At 37.0% G+C, this 21,340-nt stretch overlaps 2 protein-coding genes across 3 annotated transcripts in view; one reads left to right on the top strand and one right to left on the bottom strand.

Annotated features, from left to right (window-relative positions):
* Positions 1 to 21,340, top strand: part of KIAA1328 (KIAA1328 ortholog) — a 396,831-nt gene that overhangs the window by 122,556 nt on the left and 252,935 nt on the right. For both annotated transcript variants that reach the window (XM_060121098.1, XM_060121099.1), the window contains exon 6: positions 11,667 to 11,794. In XM_060121098.1, coding sequence (XP_059977081.1) covers positions 11,667 to 11,794 — 128 coding nt within the window. The remainder of the gene's footprint in view (positions 1 to 11,666; positions 11,795 to 21,340) is intronic.
* On the bottom strand, positions 8,472 to 9,574 carry LOC132503848 (pre-mRNA-splicing factor 38B-like). Its single transcript, XM_060120680.1, has one exon. The coding sequence runs from the start codon at positions 9,522 to 9,524 to the stop codon at positions 8,724 to 8,726; it is 801 nt and encodes a 266-aa protein (XP_059976663.1). The 5' UTR covers positions 9,525 to 9,574; the 3' UTR covers positions 8,472 to 8,723.

Below are 21,340 nucleotides of genomic sequence, written 5' to 3'. Positions count from 1 at the left end.
ATGTTCATTACAGCTCTATTTACAATAGCCAGGACATGGAAGCAACCTAAGTGTCTATCAACAGATGAATGGATAAAGAAGATGTGGCACATGTATACAATGGAATATTACTCAGCCATAAAAAGAAACGAAATTGAGTTATTTGTAGTGAGGTGGATGGACCTAGACTCTGTCATACAGAGTGAAGTAAGTCAGAAAGAGAAAAACAAGTACCGTATGCTAACACATATATATGGAATCTAAAAAAAAAGACAAAATGGTTCTGAAGAACCTAGGGGCAGGACAAAAATAAAGATGTAGACGTAGATCATGGACTTGAGGACACAGGGAGGGGGAAGGGTAAGCTGGGACTAAGTGAGAGAGTGGCATAGACATACATACACTACCAAATGTAAAATAGATAGCTAGTGGGAAGCAGCCCCATAGCACAGGGAGATCAGCTCGGTGCTTTGTCTCCACCTAGAGGAGTGCTATAGGGAGGGTGGGAGGGAGACGCAAGGGGAAGGAGATATGGGGATATATGTATATGCATATCTGATTCACTTTGTTATGCATCAGAAACTAACACACCATTGTAAAGCATTATATACAATATTTATATTGTAAAGCAATATAAAGCATTATATTCCAATAAAGATGTTAAAAAAAAAGGTTGTATTGATTTAAAGCAGCCTTCCAAATGGAGAAAATACTTCAGGTCTAGCTGAAACAGGGATCCTTACGCAAAAGATACATTTTTAGGCAGGTTAGAAGCAAGATAAAATGCATGACTTTCATTAGAAATGTTTTTGTAACCTTGTCTTTAACATCTACTATGAATGCTTGAAAAAATGTATATCCTTAGAGTGTTATGTGGAAAGGAAACTAGTATAAAGAATTCAAAATTCTAATCAACCTGGTACATTGATAGCCTGCTTTTTAAGATATCTGCATATGAACTTTTAAATAAGGGTCCTTGCCTTTAAAGTTGGAGAAATAAATATTGTGTCTCCATTGTATAGCTGGTTTCCTGGAAAACCTCAGGCTTCAATGATCTGAGCGAAATACATGATGTAAAGCATCTTAGTTCCAAGTCTGTTTCTGCCCCATGTTGTTCTGTGACTCTGCAAGAAACAAGGTAAAGACCGTAAGGCTTAGAAAACTCTTATACAGCTAGTTATATATTCTAATTAGGTATCTTTCCATGGCTTCTTGTTTTGTTGCTATTATTCAAACAGAATGAGTAGAGTCCAGAAGAAAATGGGTGAGGCATTTACCTCTTCTTCCCTTTGTAAGTGTCCAGAGCATTGAGTTTTCCCCTGTTTGATTTGGAGATTTGTTTCCCTTCCCAACAGGTTACTGTTGTCCGGAAATTTCCCATAAATTCCTCTTTTAATTAAATGGATAATTTCAGACTTGTATCAGTGGTTTGTACCCCCGTACAGATCACAACTTAATAAAAGAGTATAAACATTCATATGAAATTCTTGTCTAGCTCTGCTAGTCAGTTCATCTTGGTATCAGTTTTTCTTTTACCAGTAATCTGTTTTCAATTGCACATATTGTCATTGAGTGCCAAACTAGATACATAATTTGGACCTCACTGTTTATCTCAGAAAATATGTTCTTTTGTTGAAAAGGGAAAAAAGGAAATGATTGTGCAGTAAGAAATATAACATGATCAGAAACTTTATTTGCTTCAAGAGAGGAAAATCTGTGAGGTTAGAACAATTTAAAATTTTTAATGAATTGGTATTTTTAGGTGTCTTCTTGGCTAAAGACCACATAGCCTATCTTTGGTTTGCTTTGATTCCAAATCCAAACCTCACATGAAATTCAGTAGGTGCTCCTTTAGTTTTATTCCTTTATTCATTTCTCATTTTTAAAGTGCCTGCTGTGATAGAGAGAGATCAAGGTTAATATACTATGATTTCAGGAACTCACAGGCCACTTCAGGTGATAGTAACATAATCAAATAATTTTATCTATGCTGTTTACTATAATGAAGTGCTTAATTCTGCATGGAGGTCAAAGTTAGGAGGAAGAGCTGACATACAGCTAAATTTGAAAGGATAAGTAGGAATTGCGTAGGACTGGGGGTAGGCAAAACATTTGAAGCAGAATATTGAGTATGTGCTGTCTTTATATATTAAGTAGTATGTAGGTGTTCAGAGTAAAAGGAGGACCTGCCCTAGTGAAGCTCTTTGAGTTCTAGATCCCCTGAGAGCCTCATGACTCATGGACTGCGTGAGAGTGGGAGGCACATGGTCAGCTGTCTTTACCTTGAGGGACCCTGAATAAAATAGCTCTTTCTGTTCAGGAGCTTCTCTCTGATGGGAAAACAGGATCTAGCCAAACAGTGGGGGAAATGGTGAACAAACTTGTGTTCTGGCAAGGGTCACTGTAGCCTCCTCAATGTCATCTTTTAACTAATGTGGCCTCTGCACCACTGGGCACAGTTGACTACATCTTTCTATTGATTCCTCCTCTCTGCCTGCCCTTTACATGTTGTTACATTGGCCCTCTTCTCTTCTCTCAGTTTGAACATTTTTTTCTCCAAGAGGCTTTCCCTGGCTCCTCCATCATCTGGGTCCCCTTAGGAAGTGCTTGCATAGAACTACATCAATGTTCTTGCTATTGCTTTCATCATTTGTTATCTTAAGTATGTGCTTGATTACCTGCCTTCCTTGCTGGAGGTAAGCTCCCTGCAGGAGACAGTGTTGGTCTTGTTCATCATTGTATGTCTAGCACCTGGCACAGTCTCTGGTGTTAATGTACTCAGTAAATATTATTCAGTGTTTATTGAGCTCCTATTATGTAAGCTAAGGAATTCAGCAGTAAACAAAACAGACAAATATTCCTGGCCTAACGGTGCTTATTTGTTGAATGAATGAAAGAATGAACAAAAAAACAAAACTGAATACTTTCCTAGACAATGTTAAACACTTTTGTGTCTTCAGCCACCACTTACAAAGTGATTAACTCCCAAATCTGTTTCTAATGAGACCTCTTCTTTGAATTCCAGGCCTAGGGATTCAAATGTCCCAACTGGCCATCTCAACTAAATGCTCCCCAAGCATCTCCAGCTCAGTGTGTCTAAAGCTGCACCCCTTCCCCCATACCTCTTCTTTGTTCTTCATTCCCTGTCTTGGTAAATGGAACTGTGCATCATACAACTGGTCATACATCTTGCTACCCAATTTATAACTTGACATTGTCTTAAATTTCCCTCTTCAACTCAGTCACCTCCTAATTCCTACCGTTATTACTTCAATTCAGACCCCTCTCATCTCTAGCTTTAGACTGTTATAGCCATTTTCTAATTGGTTGCTTTCATTCTCTCTTCAAGCTCTCCACTCCACCCTTCACATTCTGACCAAAGGTATCTTTACAGCATACAAATAGGTTGTAAGACATCAATGGGTTATATAGAAATAAAATCCAAACAACTTAGTGTAACATTCAAGATCTGGCCCCTGTTTGTCTCTGCAGCCTCTTCACTCATTCTCCCTACTCACCACCAGTTGACCATCCATACTGTCCTATTTGCAGTTCCCTTAATGTGCAAATCTGTTTCATTTCTCCATGCCTTTGCCCCTGATGACCTTTCAGCCAAGGGTACTCCCTTCCCTTCCTACCCAGTGCATCTGTAAACTCCTCTTCCAGAATTCATTTCTAGGGTCACATCTTCTCTGAAACATTTTCTGACTTCCTCTCAGTGTTGTCAAAGTGACTACTTACCCCCATTTAAAAAAGTTCATTGTACCCTTTGTTTAAATGTCTCTCCCAGAACATGTTATCCTTATTTATTTAAATCTTTCTGTAAACTCTTTGATGTCTTTTTTATCTCAGCTTTATTTAGATGTATTCGGCATATAACATTATGTAAGTTTAAGGTGTAATATGTATATATTGTGAAATGATTACCACAATAAGATTAGTTAACACACCTATTACATGTGTGTGTGTGTTGAGAACATTTAAGATGTATTTTCTTAGCAACTTTCAAGTATACAATACAGTGTTGTTAATTGTAGTCACCATGTTGTACATTACATTCCGTAGAGTTTATTCATCCTAAAACTGTACGTTTGTATACTTTGACCACGCTCACCCATTTCCCCCACCCTCCTGAGCCATTGGCAACCACCAGTCTCCTCTCCGTTCTATGAGTTCAGTCTCTTTAGATTCTACATATAAGTGAGATTATGCAGTATTTTTCTTTCCCTGTCTGATTTATTTCCCTTAGCATAATGCCCTCAAGTTTTTATCCATGTTGTTACAAATGGAAAGACTTCCTTCTTTTTTAATACTGAATAATATTGCATCGTATATATGTATATGTGTGTGTGTGTTTGTGTATAACATTTTAATCCATTCATCTGTTGACAGACACTTAGGTTGTTTACATGTCCTGGTGGTTGCAAATAATGCTGCAATGAACATGAGGGTGTACATATCTCTTCAAGATAGTGATTTCATTTCCTTCGGGTATATACCCAGAAGTGGAATTGCTGGATCATATTTTTAATTTTGGGGGGAACCTCTATACTGTTTTTCATAGAGGCTTCCCCAATTTACATTCCCATCAGTGGTTTTCAAGGGTTCCCTTTTCTCCACATCCTCACCAGCACTTGTTATCTCTTGTTCCCTTGATGTAAAAAGTCTATTGAATGTATGCTTGTGCTCTGCCCTATACTAAATTCTTTTCTTTTATTAGCTCATTCATATTCATAGTTGCCCTGTGAAGTGAGGTAGGTATTATTATTCCCAGGTGAGGGTGTCAGAGAAGTTTCTTGTCAAAGTTATATCATTACTAAGTACCAGAATTAAGATTTGAGCCAAGAGTGTTGGATGACACCTAAGTCTGTGCTTTTACTCATTCTACCTTAGTACCTTTGTTAAATAACTGGAAGAAACCTTAATGGGCCTTTTTTATATGGCCTTTTGCTGCCATGGATGTGCCTATTCTTCGCTCAAATGACAGGTTCCAGTTAGTGTATCATTAGACCATACTGAGAGTTAGTCACCTGACTTAATGACCACAGATAAATGGAGTTGTAGAGCTCTTATGAGTCTGACCTGATGTTTAGGTTTCTGCTTCTTTCATGATAACTTATGGTGGGAGTAGGAAGACAAGAAGTGACTGAATAATAGTAGGAAGAAGAAAACACAAAAAACACAAACAAAAAGAAGTATTTTTACAATTTTTTATTTTGACAGTTTCCAAATATATAGAAAAGTTGACAGAATAATGCAATGAACCACCATATACCTGCTACCTAGATTCCACAGTTGTTGACATTTTGCTCTATTTGCTTTGCCTCCTCATATATGTGTATATATATACAAATCTATATACATATTTATGTTTAATTTATATTATAAATATATAAGTAAATAAATTTATTTATTTACATATATAAAATTTATTTTGCTTATTTTTTTTACTACTTTAAAGTGGCTGGTGTCATATGTCACCCCTAAGTACTTCACATTCATAAGAATCTTTATAAGCCCCATTATGATACCTAAGACAATAAGCAGTAATTCTATAATATCAACTGGTATTGAGTCCCTATTCCAATTCCCCTAGTTGTCCCAAGAATGTCTTTTATAGCTGTTTCTCTTCCTGAGCCAGGATTCAGTCTGATTCATGGCTTACATTTGGTTGTGTCTTTGCTTTCTTAATCTAAAATAGGCCTACCCACTTTTTTCCCCCATGACTTTACTTTTTGAAGAGTTCAGGTCAAGTGCTTTGCAAAATCTCCAACATTATGGATTTGTCTGATTGTTTCCTTGTGGTATAATATAATTTGTTCCTTTATTTCTTTTAATTCCTGTGCAGTGGGAGTTAGATTTACAGATTTGGTTTGATTCAGGTAAAACATTCTTGGCAAGAATATTTCTTAGGTGATGTTGCCTGCTTCAGACATTAAGAGGTACATAATGTCTGGTTTTTTCACTATTAGTAATCCTACATTAATTTACTTTGTTTAGGTGATGACTACCAGATTTTACCATTTAAAGGTACATTTTCTTCTTTGCTATAAATAACTAATCTTGACACCTTATGAATATGTTATTTATTAACCTTTTACGTACTCGTTTTAATATCAATTAATGATCCTCACCTGAATTAGTTATTACATTGGGGATTGCAAAGTGGTGATTTTTAAAATTTGACCATTCCTTCTGAATAATTAGCATTTTTCTATAAAGAAGAACTTCAATTTTTTCCACTTTCACTCTTCCCTTCTTTTGAAGTATCACTCTGAACTGGTAGATTTTTATTTATTTAAATTGCTATTAATTAGAGTCATTCCTTTTGATGCTCAGATTGTCCCAAATTTGGCTGAGTCCCCTTCAGGGTTGCTGCTATTCCTTTTGATAAGCCCTCATCTATTCGTCTTTAAACACTTTCTTACATTAAAATAACAAGAATTTCAAGCTCATTTTGTACTTTCCCTACCCCAGAATGGGAATCAGCCATTTTTCTGAGGAGTCGGTTCCCAAAATGGAGTTGTTTTAAAAAAATTGATTATTCTTCCTTTTCTCCTCTCATGGAGACCTTTCTTCATTTCATTCTGTATTAGATCAGGATTTATGTAGTAAACTACCAGATTCAAGTATCCTAAATACCTGAGGCAAGGGTGAGATGGGGTGATGGGAGTGGTCTCTGCTCCACCAGAGGAATTCTTCCAGTTTAAGACAATCACTTGGACAGCATACTACTAGTATATTGTCTTCTGGTCCTTCTACTTCCACCCCTGATTTTTCTCACACAGTTTTTATTCTTTCATCTCCCTATTCATTCTGCTTCAATCTTTAGTTTTATTTTTCTATATAATGCATTTTGGAGTTAAGGCTTTAAGCTTTGCAAAATGACCATTTCCAACATCCATTTCAGCTAATTAATTTGATATGTTTAGGTTTTGATGTGATGTTGCTCAATATTAATTTATATTTATTTCTGTTATCTTACGAAGCTTGCTTTCTTTGATGAGGCTGTGATGACTGCAGTTTCTCTCAGTTCTTGATGGTCGTTGGGCAGACCAGCAGTATGCTAGGTTCACATCATGGTTGGTGCACACCTTCCCTTAGGTTCAATTTCCTTCATCTGTTGCATTCTTTTCTGTCAGTTGGCCAGGCTTGAGTTAAATATGTCTTCTTTCTCACTGTACTCCCTCCCCCAAATCAGTTAAGAAGGCATTTTACGTACATTTTCCTAACATAAATATCTCTCTCCAGATGGAGGGTTGAAGTCTCATTGTGCTAAGGAGGAAGGAAAATTACTGTTTTGCATGTACATATATTTTGGATTTTACAGGAAAGGGGAGGGCATTTCAAAATCTGGTGAATCAATACAGATATAAAAAATTGATAAAGATAGGACTGCTTGTTTTTATATTCTGCCACATAGCATGTGTTTAAATGAATTTGCCTATAATTTGTCTTCAAATGCTGACATTTAACTCTTAGACTGTATAATTGTGCTGGCTTTTTCGAGACAAATTCATATTCTGTGTCCAGGCTAATATGTTCACCTATTACAGACATTATTGCCTATGGTAACAGCTAGAATAAAAAATTCTTTTTATATACATCATAGCTGGCAGAGGCTCTTGGGACCGCCACAAATCATTCCTGTCTTTTTGAACTTGCTGAGGAAAAGCATGGAGATGTAAAACCAACCTGGTCTGATATAGATTGGCTTTGAAAACATATTAGCTTATCTAGACCACTGTTCATTGTATTGTTGTGGTTGTTTTTAAGATGCTGAGTATTAAACATGCTCTTCTACTTAATGTATTGTTTAGCTTAGTAACCTATCCTTTCATTATGAACCAGCTCCTCTTCTACAAGCCATCTCTGGTTTTTGTTAAAGGTTAACAATGAGAATAATGAAGCAATTGGTTATTTATTCAGTCAGGATTGGCAAAAGTTATTAGAATAGGAATCTGCCCAGAAGCAATGATATGGTTATGAAAATGTTAAGAAGAACACTGAAGCCAGTCACCATTTTTGACATTTAAGAAATACTATTCCCACCCTTAATCATGATGACCTGTTATAAAAGTATTTATACGGAATAATCTTATTGGACAGTAATTTTTATACAACAGCATATATAATTAGGTGTTAGGGAGATTCAGAAATGATCTGAGAGAAGAATGAGCCTTGGGAAGAAATTACCACAGTGAGAAATAAGGAACAGAGAACTCTCCCTTGGATAGAACTCCCTGTCTTCCAGACACCCGATCTGTGCAGTTTAGTATCTTCTTCCTGAGCACTTTGCAAGTTTGAGGAGCTGTGAGAGAGGGTACCCCAAGTTAGGTTGCTATGTTCTTCATACTAGACTGTAAAACATGTAGGGAGGTATATGGGCAGAAAATTTCCTGATGATGCTTTTATTAATGAAATATTGACTAAATTGACATTATGCAAAACCAAACAAATAGGACAAAAATCTAATCATAATCCTGTTATGTTTACTTTCATTTTTATGTTTACTTGATATCTCTTTGCTCCTACTTCTACTTTGTTTCCCTGCATTTCTACTTCTACTCCTACTTCTATGTTTTCTTTCTCTGCTTCTACTTCTACTATGTTTTTTTCTCTTTCTTGGAATCTTTTTTGTCATCTCTATGCCGCCTATCATCTTTGTCTTCTTTATATTTCTTTTCTTCTACCTCACCCCTACTTCTCCGTTCCTTGGACCGTTCTCTTGACCTCTCCTTTTCTCAGTCATTACCTCTTTCCTTATCATAGTCACGATCTCGTCTTCTACCTCTCTCATTTTCTTTCTCTCTTTCCCGATCCCTGTCCCTTCTATCCCCTTTCCTATCACGACTTCGACTACGGCTTCTATGTCTTTCCCTACTCCTGCTATGCCTGCGTTCTAGCCCCCGATCAATACTTCGGGATCTTCGCCTTTCTTTTTCCCTTTCTTTGGCTTCACGCTCTAGTCGCTGGCGTTCTTTCTCTCTTTCTAATTCTCGGTCAAAACTAGAAGACCCATGGCCCTCCCGATGATGGCTTCTACTTCTGGATCTTCTTGGGGACCTCCGTGGACTCAGTGATCTCCTTGGAGACCTTGAACGCCTGCGTTCAACATGTCTGTCTATTTCCTCAGCGCTTTCCTTTCCATCTTTCTTGATTTTTCTTGGTCGGGTTTTAATCTGTTGATCGATATTCTTCTGAACTGGAACCGGAATTCTTGGAAACAAAGTGGAAAACCACTCCAGTTTTGTGAGAAAAGACCGTAGCATTTCTCCAATGGTCATTACGCAGCCTCCACCAGCCTTCACATCTAGGTCCTCTTCATCATCAAGGAAGGATTCAAACCAATCCCATAGATCTGTAGGGGGCTGTGTGTACCTTATATACATAAATCCAAGGGCTCTAATATATGGAGAGTCTGTGTGTGTTATAAGACCCATCACTTGCTTGCGAGTTAACTTCAGAGTAAATAATTTGTATAACAGGCAAAAAGCTGTAGAAACAATTCCTCCTGTCCCAACACCTTGAACCCCTCTGCACATCCCTGTTTGGCCAGCTGTTTTCCTGCTTCCTTTCTCCCATGGTTCAACATGTGTGACCTCCACCTGCGACCTTGGTCTACTCCGAGCCTCGCTGCAAGACTGAGTCAATCTCCTGACTTCCTGCTGCGAAAATTTCCAGGCCTTCAGTACATCTTTTTCCACTTGTACCTCTCCACCCTCAACCCTCCCACCCCACCCAACAAACACACTGACCACTTCCCTGTCTGGATCGGATAGTGAATACCAACAACACGAGGCCAACACTGAAGTCAATACACGCCCTGGCCCGGGGTGAGCGGGAGAAGCACCAACAAGTTGGCGCCGAGTAGATCCACGTCAAAATAAATAAATTTAAAGCTGTAAACTGGAGAGACTTCAGTTATTCGTTTCTCCTCTCCCCCACTCCTCCCGTCCAACTCCCCCACCAGGGGCGGGCTCCTGTTATGTTTAATATAGTTAGAACCTCCTATGTAAATTAGGCAGTAATTACTTTGACCAGAACAGTATCATCACTTCTACCCTGAATTTTTTAGTAACAGCTTTATTGAGATATAATTCACATACAATAAAAATCACCCTTTAGCAGTATAGAATTCAACGGTTTTGAGTATATTCCCAAAGGTGTGCAAAGACAGCCTTCTACTTCCAGATCATGTTCATTGCCTCCCCCATAAAACGCATACCCATCAGCAAGTGCTCCCTGTGTCCCTTCTCCATCTTTGGCAACCACTAATATACTTTCTCTCTATATGGATTTGCCTGTTCTGGACGTTTCTCTTTTTTTCCCCATTCAGCTTTTCTCACATAATGGGTACTTCAGAAAATTGGAGAGGAGGACAGAAAGTGAACATGGATGAATGTAACTCTTACTTGTGATCTGGTATACTTAGAACTAAGTATTCTTTTCCCTGGCTCATTGGAAGAGGTATTTTAAACAACAACATACATAGAATTTGTAGCCTTTTGTGTGTGGCTTCTTTAGCATATAATATATTCAAGTTTTACTCATATAGTAGAATGTAGGGATACTTTGTTTCTTTTTATGGCTGAATAATATTCCATTTTATAGGTATACCACATTTTGTTTATCCATTTGTCACTTGATAGACATTTGGATTGTTTTCACTTTTTCACTGTTATGGATAATGTTGCTCTGAATATGCATGTATAAGTTTTTAATGTGAAACTATATTTTCAATTATCTTGGGGCATTGGAGTAGAATTGTGGGTCATATGGTAACTCTGTGTCTAACTTTTTGAGGCACTGCAAAATTATTTTCCAAAGCAGCAGCATTTTACATTCCCATCAGCTATGTGGCAGGGTTCTAATTTCACCATATTCTTACCAGTGCTTGTTATTGTCAGTCTTTTTGATTATAGCCATCCTAGTAAATGCAAAGTGGTATCTCACTGTGATTTTGATTTGCATTTCCTAGTAGCTAATGGCTAACAATGTAAAGCATCTTTTCTTGTGCTGCTTGGCCATTTGTATATTTTATTTTGGGAAATGTCTATTCAAGTCCTTTGCCCATTTTTAATTAGGTAATAGTTTTTATTGTTGAGTCATATAACATCTTTACATATATATGGATACCAGACCTTATCATTTGTATGATTTGCAAATATTTTCTCTCATTCTGGAGGTTGTCTTTTCAATTTCTTAATAGTGTCCTTTGAAGCACAAAGTTTTAAAATTTGAAATCCAATTTATTTATTTGTTCTTCATTGCTGTGCTTTTAGGTGACCATTGCCTAATCCAAGGTCACAAAGATTTGCTTTTATAAAGTTTATAGTTTTAGCTATTAAATTTAGGTCAGTGATCCATTTTCAGGTAGTTTTATATATGGTGTGAGATGGGGGTCCACCTTCATTCTTGTGCATATGTTTGTTTTTATCAAGTTTAAAGACTTGAGAAAGAAAAATTTTAATAGGATAAACATTGTTACTCCCTGTGAATTATTGTTTCATGATTTTGAGGGGGGCACATATGCTGTGTTCATCTGAAGACTATAGCTTACCTGCACTCTCACCAAGTATGGTTACATTTCTGTCTCTATTTTGTTTGTTGAAATCTGAAAAACAATACCAATATATGCAGTTTAAATCCATTTATTAGCTTTTTCCCTTAATTTGCAATCTCACCTCTTCAGCTACAGTATAAAGAATGCCAAGAACTTCTAAGCCTCTATCAGAAATATCTATCAGAACAGCAGGAGAAGCTCACTGTGTCTCTCTCAGAACTTGGTGCTGCTAAAATTCAGGAACAACAGGTAAGCATCTTTTTTCTTACCTTTTCTTGTCTTTAATGGATCAGCAAGATGTCAGAAGAGTTATCTGCCTTTTACTTTGTCTCACTGTATACAACATTGTCTTTAGACCTACAGTTACAGCATGTGATTGAGTTGGCTTCATTTACTTCCCTGTTTCCCTTTCCTCTTCTGTTCCTGGGGCCCAGAGGTCAGGAATGATTACTTGAAGCAGGCTCTGGGTCAGGAGGGAAGCTCCTGGTTGTATGAAAGCACAGCAGGAGTGATAAAGAAAACCCACTGCTCTTGTTACTTAATGAAGATCAGGTGGGCTCTTTTTTTTTACTCATAAGCCTCTTCTAACTCATGTTTAGAGTTTTAGAGTAATGAAAGTGTCTTGGCAAATTGTAAAAGCTTTAACTGGAGAAAACTGGAACATTTAGCATGATTTTGTGTTTGTATATATGTATTAATCACATAAGTATATATGAGAGTGTTTGCATATTAACATTTATATACATATCATCAAATAGTATATATTATATAATTAAATGAAAGTTCAGAACCCTGCCAGTTGTGATGTGAAACAAGTTCTGAAGACTTACTTCTTGCCCTCTAGCAAGTGACATTGGTTGTCTTTTTCATATCCAAATGAATTTAAATGGATGAGGATAGCTTTCGTATTAAAATGTTGTAGAAAAAACTATATAGAGTGTCAGAGTCATTCATATTATTATTAAAACATGGATAATGTACTAACTAAAGGGTTATCCTCTCCCTTTGAATAGTAGCAGGTCTTGAATGGTTTTCTTTAACCTTCTAAAGAACACTGTTCTGTTCAACCTAGAGACACCTGTCTCAGATGGGTTAAGAGTTTCGGCTAAGAAGATCCATTTTTAAACCTCAAGTTTGGACATATGGAAAAGTAAAAAGAAAAGAAAGAATAATAATTTTGCTGGAATGTGGCATAGCTTAGACTTTTAACGTACCCTCCCTTTTTTTTTTGAAGTCACAATATTTATAAGAAAGAACCACAGTATGAATGGTTAATTTGTATTCTAACTGGAAATACTTTCTTTTGTTCTGTTTTCTGAAAACCTGTGCTATAAAATGAGGCAGAGGAAGGTGGAAGCTAATCCTTTTATCTGGATTTGTTTTGCCACTTTGAAAAGGGCAGGCAGTTTTTAAGGTGGCACTTTCCTAATGCTCTCATGGTCGGGTTAGAGAAAATTATAACATGACGATCAGATTTCTGACTTTAGTCTTTACATTTCCACTCCCTCTGTCTCTATGACAGATGTTAAAGGGCACAAAAACGTTGGCCAAGGGTAGTGAAGGAGAGGCTGAGGGACTTTTCAATTGCCAGTAGTTAAGGATATAGACTGAGAGTCAAGAAATAGTCATTAGGGAGTTTAAAGACATCTAGATAAGGAGGCCTAGCCCTTTTTCTATCTACTGCTGAAATGAGGGGAAAATAAAACTTTCTAAAGGGTAGTGTTTTATGTTTAAAAGAGTGATTCTTAGAGGTTTCCCTAGAGACCAATCATAGTTAACACTGCCTCTCTTAACCTCAACCCTGAGGAGCAAAACTAAAAAAATTACAAATACTAGGAAGAAACTGTTGGTCACAGGTATGGAGAAAGTATACTCTCAAAAGGAGATACTTTGGGGGGCTTCCCTGGTGGCACAGTGGTTGAGAGTCTGCCTGCTGATGCAGGGCACACGGGTTCGTGCCCTGGTCCAGGAAGATGCCACATGCTGCGGAGCGGCTGGGCCCGTGAGCCATGGCCGCTGAGCCTGCGCGTCCGGAGCCTGTGCTGCGCAACGGGAGAGGCCACATCAGTGAGAGGCCCGCGTACCGCAAAAAAAAAAAAAAAAAAAAAAAAGGAGATACTTCTGAATTTTCATTTTGACTTAATCATGAGAAAATTTTAAAACCATGTTTTCAGGAAGTGCCCGGTGGTCAGACTTTAGATTATATTGTACATACAATGAAAATGAAATTGAGAGCACTTGTAGACTCTGCTATTTGAACCTAGAGAGGAAAAATAAGTTTCTTGTTGAATACCAAGTGGAGATTGTCACCCGTTTCCTTTGTTATCTGATTTGTTCTTTGTGACAGGCTTTTCTTAGCTAAGCAAAGGTAAGCACCTTCTCACTTACCCTCATGGGAATTGGGTGGATTTGGTGGACAAATCTACTTCCTGTCAGGAAGGGCATCATTGTGAACACTCTGAATGAGGATGTGGTAAAGTTAGAGGTCCTCTTTATGTGCTCACAAATAGACTACTCATCTGTATCATAGCACTGTTCTTGTTCTTTTGTAATCATTGTTTGTTCATCCACCTCTCTCACCAAGCTTTCTTAAAAACAGCATCCTGTTGGTTTCTTTATACTCAGAACCTAATATAGGTTGGCCTAATAAAGTTTTAATTTTTATTTAACAAAATTTAATATGGTAAATACTGTGTGCTCCAGGTACTGTTCTAAGCTCTTAACACACATTAAATCGTTTAGTCCCTCAGTAGCCCAATGAAGTTATTATCCCCATTTTACAGAGGAGGAATCCCAGGCAGAAAAAGAGACTTGCCTTGTCATCCAGGTAGCAAGTTAGGAAATCAAGATATGAACCTAAACAGTCTGACTCCATATTTTCTTGAAGAGAGAAAGACAAGAAAACTTTGAGATAGCTAAAAAATATTGAAAATTTGCTTTACAAGCCCTTGTTTCTATGACCAACCCTCTTTTGGATCTTAATCTGAAATCCAGTTTTTTGAATGCCAGAGCACAAATACACTAGAGATTGTGGGAAACTATTTGATTTTCCTGTGAGTAGCCAAAATGTCAGGTAAACATAAAATTTTATTTGTTCTCAAAATAAGGTTTTTTCATAGGCAGAACACTCTATGACATAAATCACAGCAAGATCCTTTTTGACCCACCTCCTAGAGAAATGGAAATAAAAACAAAAATAAACAATGGGACCTAATGAAACTTCAAAGCTTTTGCACAGCAAAGGAAACCATAAACAAGACCAAAAGACAACCCTCAGAATGGGAGAAAATATTTGCAAATGAAGCAACTGACAAAGGATTAATCTCCAAAATTCACAAACAGCTCATGTAGTTCAATATCCAAAAAACAAACAACCCAATCCAAAAATGGGCAGAAGACCTAAATAGACATTTCTCCAAAGAAGATATACAGATTGCCAACAAACACATGAAAGAATACTCAACATCATTAATCATTAGAGAAATGCAAATCAAAACTACAGTGAGATATCATCTCACACCAGTCAGAATGGCCATCATCAAGAAATCTAGAAACAATAAATGCTGGAGAGGGTATGGAGAAAAGGGAACACTCTTGCACTGCTGGTGGGAATGTAAATTGATACAGCCACTATGGAGAACAGTCTGGAGGTTCCTTAAAAAACTAAAAATAGAACTACCATACCACCCAGCAATCCCACTGCTGGGCATATACCCTGAGAAAACCAGAATTCAAAAAGAGTCATGTACCAAAGTGTTCATTGTAGCTCTATTTACAATAGCCAGGACATGGAAGCAGCCTAAGTGTCCATCAGCAGATGAATGGATAAAGAAGATGTGGCACATATATACAATGGAATATTACTCAGCCATGAAAAGAAACGAAATTGAGTTATTTGTAGTGAGGTGGATGGACCTAGACTCTGTCATACAGAGTGAAGTAAGTCAGAAAGAGAAAAGGAAATACCATATGCTAACACATATATATGGAATCTAAGGGGAAAAAAAAAAGTCATGAAGAACCTAGGGGCAAGACGGGAATAAAGACAGACCTACTGGAGAATGGACTTGAGGATATGGGGTGGGGGGAGGGTAAGCTGTGACAAAGTGAGAGAGAGGCATGGACATATATATACTACCAAACGTAAAATAGATAGCTAGTGGGAAGCAGCCGCTTAGCACAGGGAGATCAGCTCGGTGCTTTGTGACCACCTAGAGGGGTGGGATAGTGAGGGTTGGAGGAAGGGAGACACAAGAGGGAAGAGATATGGGAACATATGTATGTGTATAACTGATTCACTTTGTTATAAAGCAGAAACTAACACACCATTGTAAAGCAATTATACTCCAATAAAGATGTTTAATAAATAAATAAATAGATAAATAGATAAAAAGCAAAAAGAAATAAGGTTTTTTTAAACTCACCTTCAGATTTTGTGATAGAGATGCAGTAGTTCATTTTTCATGAGGCATTCATTTGACTTTAAGAGACTTCTTTTGTTTCTTCATTGTGTTGGTTGCCATGTGGCTCAACTTGCTCATTATAGGTTTTGTTTATAATTTTATTAAATTTGCAGTTCTTCAGAAGAATGTGCTAGCTTATGGTTTTCTTTTTACTTCTGCCATTTGGTTGAAAAGAAGTTGCTCCATTTACAGAGCGAATTTTTTCCTTGCTTTTCCCCCCATCCTCTTTCTTGCTTTGCCTCAAAGATGAATGCATTCTCCATTCATCTTGTAATTTGTTCAGCATTACAAGTTCTTCATTGTGGAATCTAGAAAGATTTTTCACTTGTTCTATTTAGACTGAGATACCTCACTGATGTGTGTCTGTTACTCCATTTCCTTATCTTAAGAAACAATACTTACCCACAGTATAACCTTGTTCTTGGACATGGGAGTATCTAGTAACCATAGTTTTAGCCAGAGTACATTTTAGAATATAGCTCTTCTTGTCACAGTTGAGTGTTACTATTTTGTGTGTGTGTGAATCTGAACTTAAATAATGTCACCTTAAACTCTGATGCTTATAACTTCTATTTTAATTTTATTTGATAGGCTGTATCATTTCAGGAGAGGTATGGTATTTCCACAGTATTCTTTATATTAAGAGAAAGCCTAGGCAGCACTTTGAGTAGCTTTTCCCACTGCAGTTTGAAAATGTCTCTATGCAAGATTGCCTTAATGTTTTTCTTAACTCTTCCATGTTTTTGCCAAGTAGATATAAAAAGGTAGATTTGGATTCATCTTGAGATTTCCCCCTTTTCTCTAAAATGGATAAAATCATCATTACTTTTCAGCCATGGGCAATGGATATTAATGAATCCATGCTGTTCTGATCTAGTAAAAGGCCTTTTATAGAAACATTTCCATTTTTCCTATGATTACTTGTTCTGTCTTTATTTAGGTCTAGGTCATGGACTGGACAGAATCTGAATTATAATAGGTAAATCATTGCTGAGTGCATGTTTAATTGTTTCTGGGTGGTTTCCATTACTATTGTCTCTATAGTTTGTTAAAAGAGTTTTTGTAGTGCTTAGGGCCACAGTGTTTTGGGACTATTTCCTATTCTGTGATTATTTTCATGTATTCTTTTGGTTAAACATTTTTTAACTGCCTCATGTAGGCATGTGCTAATAGAGCTCCTTACCATTTTAATTCTGTCTAACCTACTTATGCATTTTAATGTGTATTTACTGTGTAATATTTATTTTAATTCTATCTATACTAAGCTATCTTTGAGTCTGTTATAAGAAGCCCAGATTTGCTTGGCAGTCCAGAAGTGTCACCACACTTCTAACTGACAAAGAAGCCAAATCAAAAATGTTATGCCCTTTGGATATCTGTTATATGTCTGACTCAAATGTACTACTAAACTCCTTGTGGAATAAAAGATTTGTACATAGAACAAAGATATGATTAACAGCTGACTTCTCATCAGAAACAGTGGAGGAACGAGGCAGTGGGATGGCATATTCAAAGAGCTGAAGGAAAAAAAAAAACTGGCAATCAAATAAAACTATCCTTCAAAAATGAAAGTGACATAAAGACATTCCTAAATAAATAAAGACTGAGAGAATTCATTGCTCGCTTATCTGCTTTACAATAAATACTAATAGAAGTCTGCTCAGATGAAAGAAAATGACATAAGCCAGCAACTCAAATTCACATAAAGAAATAGAGCACTGGTAAAAGTAATTGCATATCTCTCTTTTCTTAAATAGAAAACTTAAAAGACACCTGAATAAAACAATAATTATAAAACTGTATTGTTGAGCTTCTAAGATATAAAGACGTTGTGTGTGTGTGTGTGTGTATGTGTACTTGCACAAAGGGAGGAGGACAGAAGGCAGAACTGTTGGAGAAAATTTTCTCTATATTACTAGAATAAGACTGTCTTTATTCATTGACAGCATGGTCCTATATGTAGAAAATCTTAAGAAATCCACAAACACACACACACACAAAAACATGATAGAACTAATAAATAAGTTCACCAAGTTGCAGGATACAAGATCAGTATGCAAGTCAATGTTATTTCTATTTACTTCCAGTGAACCATTCAAAAATGGATATATTTAATAAAAGCAGTGCAATAAAAACACTTAAAATAACAAAACATTGCTGAGAGAAATAAAGATCTAAGATATTATTCCATGTTCATGGGTTGCAAGACTCAATGTTATTAAAATGGCAATTTTCCCCAAATTAGTCTATAGGTTTGTTGCAATCTCCATCAGATTTCCAGCAAATTTTGATAATTTCATTTTTACAGAAATTGATAAGATGATCCTAAAGTTTATATGGAAATGCAGAGTAATACTAATAGCCAAAAAATTTGAGGAAGAACAGTAAAGTATAAGATCACTCTTTCTAATTTTAATGTTTACTCTAAAGGTACAGTATAGTAGATAGAATTTTAACCTTACTTTTATGACTTTTGACCCCTGCCGAAATGGTTTTCCTCCCATAATATGTTATGTTATATAATAAAAAGGAGATAATATTTAGATGGGCCTAACCTAATTACATGATAAAAGCAGAGAGTTTTCCCCAGCTGGGAGCAAAAGAGAAAGAGAGATTTAAAGCATAAGAATGGTATTCAACATACCATTGCAGGCTTTGAAGATGGAAGGGGTTAGGAGCTGAGAGCTGTCTCTGACCAGTAGCAAGAAAAGAGTGATTTAAGTCTTGCCGCCACAAGGAACTATATTCTGTCACCAGCCTGAGCTTGGAAGCAGGTTCCTCCTCAGGTATTTCCAATTAGAACCTGGCCTAGCTGATAGCTTGATTTCAGTCTTGTGAGAAACTAAGCAGAGAGCCTAGCCAAGCCTGCCTGAACTTCTGACCTACAGAACTGTGGGGTAATAAATTTGTGTTATTGTAAATTGCTATGTTTGTGGTAATTTGTTATACAGAAATAGAAAACTAATACTTACAGTTTCCAAGAATATAGTACTGCCATAATGATGGACATTTAGACCAGTGGAACAGAATTGTGAATTCAGAAATAAACTCTAGCAATTATGGTCAACTGATCTTCAACAAAGGTGCTAACACAATTCAATGCGGAAAAAATAATCTTTTCAACAAGCATTGATAGGACAATTGGACACATGCAGAAAAGATAAATTTAGACCCTTTGCACCATGCACAAAAATTAACTTCAACATTATTCCAACATTGAAGACACCCTTTTTGAAGCCTAACTTCATATATTGATTTTTCTCAGTACCAGTTTTTGTTCTTCTTTAGGTACAGTGTTTTTTATGCATATTATAGTGACCACCTGAACTTGAACATTGATCGCCGTATTTCATTTAGTCTTATGTAATTAATAGTAACCAGAAGTACTGCCTTTAATTAAGAAGAATACAGTATTACTTTATTATGTACCTGTTCCAAACATAGGTCTCAGGTCTCTTTACCCTCTCAGAGAGTGGTTCTCAAAGGCTGGTGGTCTCTGACCAGTAGTATCAGCATCACCTGGAACTTGTGAGAGAGGAAAAAAAGAGGAGGGGGGCGGTACGTGACACTTGAAAACTGGCCTAGCACTCACTGTGGGCCATGTTATTCCCCTACTGAACAGAAACAATCTCACAGAACACTAACCCCATGCAAGGTTACTCTGAGACCATGATAAAATAAGACAAAACAAGGCCACTTCATAATTATATCTAAATACAGACAAAACCAAGGTCACTGTGCAGCCCACAAGTTACCATACATCCCCTCTTTTGGCCAAAATGAGTGACTGCTACTTCTCTACCAATTATAGCTTATCCTCTTGTGAGTCTCCCCTCCCTAAAGATAAAACTTATTGAAATATCCACTCATAGAATCATCCCTGTTTTCTGACAGCATCCAATCTAGAGCAAACTCCCACCTGCTTCCCTCAAATTACTCAGTCAAAGCCCAAATCCTATATAGTAGGATCTTCCTAACACATCCATGTTTCCCCAAGGTGTGTGTTTCCCCTCGCTGCAGCAAATAATAAATCCAACTTATTTAACTACAAAAAAAAAAAAGAATAGAGTATTACTTTTATGGTACATGAAATCCTTAATAAGAAAAAAAAGACCAGTGAATGATCTGGTATTCAAGTAACTACAAATTTCAAGAGATCCTAGAATAGTGCCTGAAGCTTTGCTTTTTGGAGCCGTAATATTAAGACCATTTCCGAATGTCTGGGTATCTTGCTGATAAATACAGTGTGCTTGTAGGATCGATTGCCAGATCACTTTAACAGCTGTACCCTTAAGTCAATAAACAATCCTAGTCAATAAAATATATACTTTTAATAGCCAAGGAAATGCTACTCTTCACAGATGGGTGAACCTAATAAATCTGGTATTATATCAGTTATGTTGCAAAGATTCTCAGTTTAATAGGAATTAATATTAAAAGTGTTTGTAGGATTCATTTTGACATAGATTTATTTAAAATGTGATCCAGTGGCATGAATCATAATGATAATGAAGGTCTTGGGTGCAGGCAAGGCTCTGTTGTATGCGTATAGCATACTGTGCCATATGAATTCTGAATCCTAAGATGATTATGCTTATTGAATTTCTATGTCACTGTGAACTGTGAGGATTGGGCTAAACAAACAGTTAGAAAGGCAGTTCTGTGTCTCCCTCCACCACCACTCAAATATATTCTTTTTTTTTAAATTTATTTATTTATTATTATTACTTTGCGGTATGCGGGCCTCTCACTGTTGTGGCCTCTCCCGTTGCGGAGCACAGGCTCCGGACGCGCAGGCTCAGCGGCCATGGCTCACGGGCCCAGCTGCTCCACGGCATGTGGGATCTTCCCGGACCGGGGCATGAACCTGCGTCCCCTGCATCGGCAGGCGGACTCTCAACCACTGCCCCACCAGGGAAGCCCCAATCAAATATATTCTTAAGCCCAGTGCATAGAATTTTGGCTTGTCTGCTACTGTAATGTCCTTTACCCAGAAAGTAAACTTAAAATGTGACAATTTAAACAATTTATTGTAAGAAAATAGTTAAGGCTCTCTCTCCGAGAGACAGAGAGAGAGAGAGAGAGAGACTGACCAAAGAAGGTAATGCTTTATCAAAATGCAGAAGAATTAGCTGAAATGTAAATGAGGATAACTCTAATAAAGAACATGAGAATAACTCTAATAGGGAACATGAGAAGCATGAATACTGAGTCACATTTACTGGCTCTGACTCATCGTATATTATCTGGTCTGGAAAGAGTAAGCTATATTACTGTAGGAGATCACAACCCAAAGTGTAGGGTAAAGACAAAACTATGCAGACAGTGAAAT

The sequence above is a fragment of the Lagenorhynchus albirostris genome, chromosome 14, assembly GCF_949774975.1.
Source record: "Lagenorhynchus albirostris chromosome 14, mLagAlb1.1, whole genome shotgun sequence".
Classification (NCBI taxonomy): domain Eukaryota; kingdom Metazoa; phylum Chordata; class Mammalia; order Artiodactyla; family Delphinidae; genus Lagenorhynchus; species Lagenorhynchus albirostris.
Note: the sequence above shows the minus strand (reverse complement) of the source record. Positions and strands in the feature narration are given on the sequence as shown.